The 10,873-nt window shown below is 44.1% G+C and overlaps 1 protein-coding gene across 1 annotated transcript in view; it reads left to right on the top strand.

Moving 5' to 3' along the window:
- Window positions 1–531: 531 nt before the first annotated feature.
- Ppp2r5e (protein phosphatase 2 regulatory subunit B'epsilon) overlaps window positions 532–10,873 on the top strand; it is a 145,013-nt gene continuing 134,671 nt past the window's right edge. The window contains exons 1-2 of the mRNA XM_028789131.1: window positions 532–833; window positions 3,105–3,268. Of these exons, the coding sequence (XP_028644964.1) occupies window positions 3,112–3,268 (157 nt within the window). The 5' untranslated portion in view covers window positions 532–833; window positions 3,105–3,111. The remainder of the gene's footprint in view (window positions 834–3,104; window positions 3,269–10,873) is intronic.

The raw sequence follows: 10,873 nt of genomic DNA, 5'->3' as shown, positions 1-10,873 counted from the left end.
TCCTGGCGGAAGCGCGGCCCGGTCGCCCGAGCTCGCGGCAGCATCCGGGTACCCCGCGCCTCGCCCAATCGAGGGCCCCATCTCTTCACACCCTCCTGTTTCTCCGCCCCCCCCGCGCCGCCAATCCCCGATCAGCTCTCAGCCGAACATGCTGGCCTGGGAGTGAAGGCGCGCGGAGGCCAATGAAGTCTCGCTTCCCGTTTGAAGTCTCCAGTGGGCGGGCGTCAGAGGCGGGCTCTGCTAGCCAGGAGGTTCGGTTGCGCCTGTGCCATGGACTCAGCCGCCCGGTGATATTGACAATAGGAGAGAGAAAGGGGCATTGACGGGGACCCTGCGCGGATAGCGAACGGCGGCTCTGGCAGCGGCGGCTCAGGTGGCTCCAACTCTTCCTCCTGACTCCCGCGCTTGCTGCCGCTGCAAATCCAGCCTTCCTCCCTCCTCCCCCTCCCCGCGTCGCCGCCGCCGCCGGGTCCGGTGCAACGAGCAGAGGCGCCGCCCGCCGGGAATGTGAACGAAGAGCCGCCGGCCGAGCCGCAACCGGGTCGGGTGCCGATTTGATGGGACGGGCCCGCGGGGGAGGTTCGTGAGGCCGCCGCTGCCACTGCCGGAGCGCCGAGGTTCGGGGCCAGCCGAGAGGCCTAGAAACACTGCCGCTACCGCGGAACCGGAGGGACGTCGCCCCGGACGGCCGTAGTAGCCCGGGGCTCTCCGCTGCTGCCCGGACCTCCCCCTGTGCGTCCCGGGCCGCCGCCCGCCCCCGCCGCGGCCCCTAGCTCGCAACCCACTCCACGCAGCCACAGATCATCTTCCGATTCTTCCCCAGGAGCTTCAAGGTAACTTCAGCTTCGGGTCCCGCGGCTTGCCTCCCGGGGAACCTGCGGAGCGGCGGGCTCGGAAAGGCCGAGCTCGGGCGGCCGAGGGGTGCGGAGGGGTGGGGTGAGCGGGAGCAAGCGCCCGGCCCACTTGTCTGATCTACCTGCAGAGGCTTTGGAGGCCAGCACCTCTCGTCTACACGGCCTCACCAGCCCCTTTACCTCCCGCTTTTGAGACGTTTTCGTACCCCCCCCTTCACTGGTGGGGGCGGGGGAGCAAGGAAGAAGATTCTGTGGCCGCGCAGCTTCTCCAGGGCTTGGGGTTTATATGAACATACCTGCAGACAAACAAGCCACTTCCCTGATTTCATATCTTCCCCTTGGAAAAGCCCCAGTTGCCTGCTCTTTGGAGAATGCTAAAGCTTTGAGCGCAGTGGTCCAGGTGAAACCTGTTTCCCTGAGCTTTGCAGGGACCCCGCAGTTGTCACTGGTTCTGCAATGCTTTAGAGTTGAGATCCTTGACATTTATTCAGGGCTGCGCGCATAAGAGGCACATGATGAAAAAGAAAGCTGCCTATGGATCATCGTTAGAGATGAGAGAAGAGAAATAGAGACAGAATGAGTGATGGGGGAACGAGGCTTACAGAAATCTGTGCTGCCAGGGTTAGAATGAAATCTAAATAATTCCCAAATGAGATTGCAATATTCGTCCTTAAATTTACAGCGTACAGTGCGATGTGGAACTTCTTGCTGAGGCCTGACATTTTCGATAGTATTATAATTTACTATTCTGTTTTTTTATATGCCTCATTATATTTAAAGCCAAATTAGAGTTAAAAGAAAAACAATAACTTTCTAATGAAAGAACCAAGAAGTCCTCAAAATTCCAAACTAAGCCTTAATATTGTCCACCCCCTCCCATGTTTATGTTATTTTAATTGAATCCAGGTAATCCAGATGACTGTTCAGTCTTATACATTGGGGAGGCCACTACCTTACTCTTTGTGGAAGTTAAAAAAAAAAGCACCTGTCTTAGGTGTTGGTATGACACTTGAGTAACTGAGTCCTAGCACTGCATCGTATGCCATTAATTTTGCATGGAGTCTGAGGAGCCAGCACCTGAGTGGTACTGGCATCTGTTTAGTTTGGTGAAGGAGACTGAGCTCAAGGCTTGGGACTTTTAGCATCTGTCCTTCCTTTGAATAATTTCAGAACATTAAAAAAATTGCAGAATGATGTCCAGTCAGTTCTGTTGGTTTCATGGAACACAGTATTTGAACTTAAACTCAACTTCGTCTTGGGAAGCTGTGAAGTTATGTTTTCAGTTCAACTTAGTGTTGGGTTTTATCTTTGTTTTTTTTTTTTAAAATTAAACTTTAATAACTTAAGATGGCTTTATTTAAAACGATTTTTTTGAAATAATTGTAATCATGCCTTTTGTGCCTTCTCACTCAAGAAATCTAGCCTGTCCTCATTTGCAAGGTGGTGGCTCATAATAGCAAGCACAGCACATTGCACCAAAAGCCCTGCTTAAAGTGCCAGTAGAAAGCTCACTCAGAGTGTCAGCCGTCACCTGCTGTCACTGTGTGTCCCAGGGTTGGAGTCAGACGTGTTATGTGTAGCTTAGGCTGGCCTTGAACTCATAACCTTTCCTGCCTTTGAGTGCTGGAGTTACTGGCTACTACACCTGGCTTCATTTGTTTAGATTCTTGAAGTGCAAAAGGGTTTTAGCCCATTCATAATATTAAATATGTCAGGAAACTGTTTCTGTGGACGATTTCCAGCTTCAGAATAGTTCCAAAATGACTTCAGGAATCCCAAGATGGGAAGAGCTGTGCAATTAAAACGGGCAGACGATATACAGACTTGAGGGCCAGGCAAACATCTTTCTAATGATAATAATGGAGCCAGGACACATTAGAGTTCTGGTTTTGTGTAATGGTAGCTATGTTACCTTATATTTTTTCCCTTTGACAAGACTTTTCTTTTTTATTTTTCAAGACTGGTTGTGTGTGTGTGTGTGTGTGTGTGTGTAGCCCTGGGTCTTGGAACTCACTTTTTAGACCAGGCTGGCCTCAAACTTAGAGGTTTACTTGCCTCTGCCTCCTGAGTTCTGGGATTAAAGGCTTGTGCCACCACTGCCGGGCAGCAAGACTTCTCTTATCCGATTTTTAATTTTTTGGTACATATTCCCATTTTCATGAATATTGTATATGGGAATTTTAAGATGTGTATAACTCACGTGAATACTTTTACCATGGGCCCATGTTCATGTTCCCTCTTTCTCTTCAGTAGGGATATGTCCTCAGCACCAACTACTCCTCCATCAGTGGATAAAGTAGACGGATTTTCTCGGAAGTCCGTCAGAAAAGCCAGACAGAAGAGGTCGCAAAGCTCCTCACAGTTTAGGTCTCAAGGCAAGCCCATTGAGCTCACACCTCTGCCACTGCTGAAAGGTAAGACCCATGAGTAGGTGCCATTGTCTTACCTTCCTCATCTGTCAGTGTCCTCAGATCATATCTGTGTACTTCCTCACATGCTGTATTTGAAGGGTTGAGAGGTTTCAGACCCTCAAGTTCCTGGATGTGACCAGGTCTACCCGATCTCCTTATTAAAGGGCTCAGCCAAAGAGACTTATCGTCCTGTAGGTGAAGTTTTGAATTAAGCTGGAAAACTAAATGGCAGAAATGTCTTGCCCCCTCCAACATTGGGGTGTGTGTGTGTACTTGCACATTATACACATGTGACAGTCAGAGGATTGTTGTACACATGTGACAGTCAGAGGACAGTTGGTGGGAGTTGGTTCTCTCCTTCCACCACATGGGTTTTAGGAATAACTCAGGTGGTTCTGTTTGGCAACAAGGGCCTTTATCTGCTGAGTAGTCTTACTGACCCTATCTGCTTTTCAGTTCTTGATTTGCTTATTGACATGTATTACTTGCACTTTCTTGGTTGGAAAGTAGGCCCCAGTAAAAAGATACTAACTTGCATTAAAAGAAGTGGAGTTTGGAAAGACTGAATTTTAATTTTTTTTTTTCTGAATTTAAAATTTTAAAGATCAAAAAAGTGAGTTTATAACTAATAATAACATGCATCTATTTGTATTTTTACCTAGTATAAATATGTTCATAGTGATTATATTTGTGTGACACTTTAATTTTTAGAGTACATTTAGAGCAAGAATTTTCATTTCTTTGAACACAGAGTTTTATGTAGCCAAGGCTGCCTTGAACCCTGTGTCCTTTGCCTTAAAACTGGCTTTGAGCTGCTGATCTTTTTGCCTTTACTTCCCTGGTGCTGAGATTAGGCGTATGTACTACCAGGCCTGTCTAAGAGTGAGATTTTGATGTCAGCACTAATTTTTTTTTTCTTTCTAAATTATACCTTTTATTCTTTATATTTTGGTATGTGGTTACTCTATCCATTTTAATTTTAATCTGTTTACTTCATGATGGTGAAAGGAGTTATTTGAAATGTATCCTATCAATAGCTGGTATAGCGTTGAAACATCAGACTCTATCTTTGAAGGTGAGTTTTTGTCTGAGTATTTAACGATAAGGAAGAAGGGGGCACGAACAATGTAAAGGACTTCAGTAGCTCAGAGGACACCAGACAGCCTGTCTAGTGCACACCCTTCCCTCCCTCTAGCCCCCTGCCCCTCCCCCCTTTCTTTATCCTCCTGATTTTTGAGACAAAGTCTTGTTATGTAGCCCTGGCTGGCCTGTAACTCACAGTATAGACCAAGCTGGCCTTGAATTTGCAATGATCTTCCTGCCCCTCTTGTGTGCTGGGATCACAGATGTGTGCCATCACACTTGGCCAAACTGCATACTTCTGTAGCCGTGTGTGGAGTCAGAAGGTAGAAGAACAGCTGATGTTAGCCTCAGTTGTAGCTCAGGGTATTTCGGGGTCAGATCTTCCTATGGGAGCACTTTGTTTTTCTTTTCCTTTTTTTCTTGAGACAGGTTTTCTCTGTGTAGCCCTGGCTATCCTGGAACACACTCTGTAGACCAGGCTGGCCTCAAACTCAGAGATTCACCTGTCTCTGTCTCCCTAGTACTGGGATCAAAGGCCTGCACCACTGGGAACACTTTTTCTTTTCTTTTTTTTTCTTTCTTTTTTTTTTTTTTTTTCTTTTGGTTTTTCGAGACAGGGTTTCTCTGTGTAAGCCCTGGCTGTCCTGCTACTAACTCTGTAGACCAGGCTGGCCTCCAACTCAGAAATCCGCCTGCCTCTGCCTCCCAAGTGCTGGGATTAAAGGTGTGCGCCACCACTGTCCGGCGGGAACACTTTTTCTTAAGAGGAGAAATTCATAAATAAGATCTCAGTGTTTGTACTTGAAAATGGTAGAAACTATATTAATGTTGATTTTTGCAAAGGTAGTGTATGGGGTTAGAAAGGTGCATAGTGGTAGAGCTCTTGCCTGGCACTCCTGAGACTTTGGGTTTGATCTGTAGCACTGAGGAAAGAAAGGGAAAAGGATGATCTGACTGCCAAGTAGGAAGGAGGAGCTCTTGATAAGTTTTGAGGGAGAGAGCACTCCCTTCCTTCTTCCTTCCCTCCCTCCGTCCATCCCTGTCTCTCTGTCTCTCTGTCTCTCCCTGTTTAGACAGGGTCTAACTGTGTAGCTGGTTTGAAACTCAGAGAGATTGCCTTTGCCTGCCTCTGCCTTTCGAGTATGTGTCCCCATACCTGGATAGAAGATTTTTGACTTTAAGATTTTGGTAGTAAAAATGAGAATTGTTTGTATGAAGTTATAGGAAAAATGTGAAGGAAAATTCTAGGGAATAAATACAAAGGTCGGGAGACATACTGTTAACTTATTTAATCTGAAGTAGACATGGGATAGCTGTTGATGTCTGTGTCGGGGGAAGAGCTTTACTTCCAGCAAGCCCAGATTAAACCTTTAGGTTTAGAGAGAATCACTACGTTCATTCTTTCAGGCTCATGTAGTCCCTTGAATTAACTGTGCATTCATGGAAAGGTGTAAAGGGGCTTGTGGGAGAAAGATCTGAGTACACGTTTTATCTTATTCTTTCTTCTTGCTGTGATTATGCACAATTAAAGTAGACATAAGGTCTTCCATTAACCAGTCTTGGGATTAAAAGTTTGCACCAGCAGGCTCGCTCATTAACCATTTACAGTGGCAGGAAGTGTGTTCCTGTTGTTGAGTCTCTATTACAGCCATTCATCTACCGTCTTTTCATGCTCTCGGTGCCCCTCTGTCACCTCTCAGCCCCCAGCAACCAGATCTTTAGTAGCTCAAAGGAAACCAGACAACCTGAACTGCTAGTCCATTAGTGGACATCCATCCATTCCTCCCTTCATCTCTACCTCTTCTTTCCCCTGGTTTTTGAGGCAGTCTTGCTCTATAGTTTTGGCTGGCCTGGAACTCACAGTATTGACCAGGCTGAGCATTTTACTCTCTTTAAGACTGAGCAGTATTTCTGTTTATCACATGCTGTTCATCCTTCATTCATTCATTCATTCATTTTAGCTGTTGGGAATAATGCAAGCGTGAGAGTGTAGGTGTCTGTTGAGCGACCTCACTTTTCCTTTCTCTTGGGCACATCTGTAGAACTAGAATTGCTGGTTCATTTGTTTAGGTTTTGAAGTCTTGCTATGCAGTTTTCTATAGGAGCTGTATGTCTGTTATCAGTGTCCAGGAGTTCTGATTTTTCCACACCTCACCAGTGGGCTCTTCCTCCTTTACTGGCATTACCAAGGCTGTGACATTGCTTATTGGGATTCTGATGTGCATTTGTCTTCTACTTAGTGATGTCAAACATCCTTTATGAGGTTATTGGACAAATACATAGGTTTTTTTTTTTTTCTTTTTTCTTTTTCATGTTGGGGGTTGAAACCAGGGTCCGGTACATGCTAGGCAAGTGCTCTCATATTGAGCTACATTTTACTCAGCTCCTTTGTCTGAATTTTTAAAGTTATGTCTGGTAGCATTAAAACTTTTCTAAGAATAGGTTTTGTACATTTGCATATTTTATCAGCAGAGGAGAATTAGAGGACAGCTGGACCAGACACTACTCACTAATCCAGTTTCAGACAGCCTGACAGTGATTGTTGCATAGTTCACAGGATGTGGGGGCATGGTCTAGCAAGGGTTTTATACTTTGGCTTCTGGAGAACGACAGAGAGGAGCAGAGTCAGGTGCAGATATGGGAAGTATGTGTGCTTGGTTTCTGTAGTGCCTGAGGTACTTACCTGACTCTTGTGCTCTTCACAGCGGATTGGCTCATTTTTTTGCTCATCAACTTTTTGGAAGTAGTCTACCGAATAGAAAAGAACATAAAGAAAATATTTCTTTTCTAGAATTTGTTTGAAGCATTATTTTAGGAAGAAATAGAGTAAACCAAAATTAACTGTGTATAAATACTAAACAATAGATACAGCCTTAATTTTCTATAGCATTTCCCTGACCAATTCAGAAGGCTTGCTTGAATACAATATGCATTGTGATCAGATGTTGTGAATTTTGTTTTTATGATCTATTTTGAGTGTAGGTATGTGAGTGTTCTGCCTGCATCAGTGTGTGCATACCAGTGGAAGGTCTGATTACTTGGAGAACGATAACAGAAAATGAAGAGAACGTTTCCTTTTTGCCCCTCTTATAATAGTTGGTCTTCTGAAGCGTGAGTCCTTGGTGGCGGTTCTTTTTCTTCTGTGGAAAGCAACCCTAGCATGTGCTCCTCTGCACGTGGATACAGTGGCCTACCTTTTTCTCAGCTGTGTCTAATGAAATGATATGCTGACCTTTTAGACATTTGAGTTTTCTTTATTTCTATACTTCTCAAAGTTGTTTGGGGGTTACCTAAGACTTTTAAACCTTAGGACCCATTTTACTGTTAAGGAAATCCCAGTAAAAATTTAGTGTCTATTTATTTACTTGCTTACCTACCTACCTACTTACCTAACTATGTATCTATAATAAAGTTAAAATTTATGCCAAGGTTTGAACTACATCATTAGTGGCGCGAGTGCGCGCGCGGACACACACACACACACACACACACACACACACACCTATAATAGTAGCACTTGGGAGGCTGAGGCAGAGCTGTGAGTTTGAGGTTAGCCTGGCCTACACAGTGAGACCCTGCTTCAAAAAACCAGAAAAAAAAGAAGCCTCCTCTCACGGTTGATGTGGATGCTTTTTGTACTTGGAGCAGCTCAGGAAGCAGGCTTGTCCGATATCCTGGTTGGGAAAACTTAGAGCTTAGGCAAATCAGCAGCAGTGGTCCTGCCTGCTCCCTGGTTGGTTCCCCTCACCCTGTCCTGTCCCATGCCTTCCTTCCTTCTTTCCTCCTAGTTAGACCGTTTACAAGTTTAGATTTGAATGACATAGTTTGGAAAAACTGCCTCTCTGCAGAAGGGATTGTAATGAAAGTGGTGTCATTATTTCTGGCTTGTTTTTAGAGCATTTTGCAGATTCTTCAGGCATTTCAAGAACTATGGTGACTGGAGGCACCGTTCTGTAGAAAAGAATTCTTTGTCTCTGTGGTAGAATTCTTTCTAGTGAAAACACTTTTTAAAGTTTGTGCTACTAGGAACCCAGGGCCTTGTGCATGCCAGGCAAGTGCTGCATCACTGAGCGGTATCCCAGCTTGTAAAAACACCCCTTTCCTTTTTATTTCTGTGTGTGGCTGTTTTGCCTGCATTTAAGTCTGTGCTCCGTGTATGTACAGTGCCCACAGAAACTGAAAGAGGGCATTGGATCTTCTTGGACTGAAATTCAGGCAGTTGTGAGCTACCATGTGGGTGTGGAGAAGAGAACCCAGGTCCTCTGGAAGAGCATTCTCTTAACTCCTCAGCCATCTTTCCAGCCCCATAGAAACACTATTTCTGTGTCTGTGATGTGTGTAAGTTAGCTCACTCTCCACTGTATATATTGAGGTAGGGTCTTTCACTTGAGCTCACAGTTCCCTGATCAGGCTAGTTTGGCTGGCTAGGGATCCCCTGTGTCTGCTTCTGAGAGCTGGGGTTCAGGTGGGCCACCACTTGCCTGGCTTTTATGTGGGTGCTGGAGTTCTGGCAAGTGTTTTAGTCACTGAGCCATCTCTCTACCCCCTAAAACACTTAAACTTCAGTCCCAAAGATGAAGCTTCCATTTTTATTTTTGGAGTGACAGCTTGTAAGAACTTTTAAATTACCATCTAGAGCTAGTTTTGTGCTTTCTGATGACTGGATTCTTTTATCTTCTGCATCTACCTTGTGAAGTATAGAGTAGGATGTGCAGTATAATTGCAGGTCTGGTAATGGGCTGGAACACTCAAATGTTTTTATGAAAAGAACAGTTTTCTTAAGGCTGGTGTCCGGTACTGTAGCATTTCCATTGTCCTTGGGCTCTGCTAGGCCACAGGCATTGGAGCTTGTGCACTAGTTGTTTTGTCCTGGACAAGGGCGTTCCTTAAACCTTCTCTTCTGGTTTCTAACATGAGGATGGCACAGCGCAGTGGGGTGCCATGCCACTGAGTACCACCTGTTAGCCCTGAGCTGGCATTTCAGAAGGCAGTGTGTGAGTAATAGGTCAGTGTTAAGATGCTCTCCATGCAAAAACTTAAAATCAAGTGTTTCAAAATGATGAAACAAGAGCATAGTTTTGCAGTGACAAACTTTTTTCAACCTAAAAATTTAATGTCTGATTGAATTTATTGGAGTATCTATTTTGAATGTCTTTGGACTTTTCACTTTATACTGTTATATTGGCATCTTGATGTTTTTGAGAGTAAGCCTTTTTTTCAAAAAGAAGATTTTGTTTTATGTGCTTGTGAATGTATATGTATGTATATGAGCATGTTTATACCATGGACTATATGTGGAGGTCAGAAGGACAATTTGTGGGATTTGGTTTTCTCTTTCTACCTTGGGATTCCACAGATTGAACTGTGGTCATCAGACTTGGCAGCAAGCACTTTTACCTGTTAATCCATATTGCCTGTCTCTCTTACCTGTTTTTAAATGGGAGAATTTCATAGTATTTTCAGGTTCTCAAAGGGATATCTGATAAAAATAGAGTGAGAATTATTGGTCTGTTTGTATCGTAGATTGATGGTTTGTGTTCTTTAGGTAGCTAAACTTGTGTGTGTGTATGTATTTGGTTTAAAAAAATAGCTATGAGTTTTGCTTTGAGCTAAAAGAACATGTATAAGTTAACACTAAAATTGTTCTGCACTATTGGAGGAACATGGTAGTATTTTTCTTTCAGGAAAGGAATGGTAAAGAGTCTTCTTACAACCAAGTGTCACACTGTACTTTCATGTGTGAAAGGTTACACTCAATTTATTTGCTTTTAGGTAAGAGTGTTTCTCTTTCTTTTTTATTTTTAGGTTTATTTTTAATTATATACATGCGTGTGTCTCTGTTAGTGTATATACACAAGTATCAGAAGCCAGAAGAGGGTGTTAGACTCCATGAGGCTGGAGTTTGAGACAGGAGCTACTCAGTGAGTGTGGGCCCTGAATTCAGGTCCTCTGTAAGAGCAGACAGCACTCTTAACCATTGAGCCTAATTATTTACTTCTGTGGCATAGAGAATTATCATACAGTTATGTGAGCCCAAAGTCAGAAAACGAGTGTTCATAATTTAGGCTTAAAAGTAGAATACTAGTTTGGAATCATACTCGTTTCTATGGTGTCTGATGAGCATGGGTTGAATATTCCTTCATTGAGCAGAAGTGTTTGAGATTGTGGAGTTTGGAATGTTTGTGTCTACAGTATCCTCGAACACAGTGATTAGAGGTTATCGTCTCCTGCCTCTCTGTGCACTAGAAAAATCTGAGCATATAGGTCAGCAATTTAACTTTACTTTTTTAGAAAAACCCAGTTGTAAACTTTTTATTGTAAATTAAAAGTGAACTTCTTAGCCAAGCATGGTGGTGCTTTTAATTGTAGCACTTTTTAGGTAGAGGCAGGCAGGTCTCTGAGTTTGAGGTCAGCCTGGTCTACAGAGTGAGTTTCTGGACAGCCAGGGCTGTTACACAGTGAAATCCTGATTCGAAAACCAACCCAACCCAACCCAACCCAACCCAACCCAACCCAACCCAACCC

Source organism: Grammomys surdaster, unplaced genomic scaffold, assembly GCF_004785775.1.
Source record: "Grammomys surdaster isolate TR1022 unplaced genomic scaffold, NIH_TR_1.0 127, whole genome shotgun sequence".
Lineage (NCBI taxonomy): Eukaryota > Metazoa > Chordata > Mammalia > Rodentia > Muridae > Grammomys > Grammomys surdaster.
Note: the sequence above shows the minus strand (reverse complement) of the source record. Positions and strands in the feature narration are given on the sequence as shown.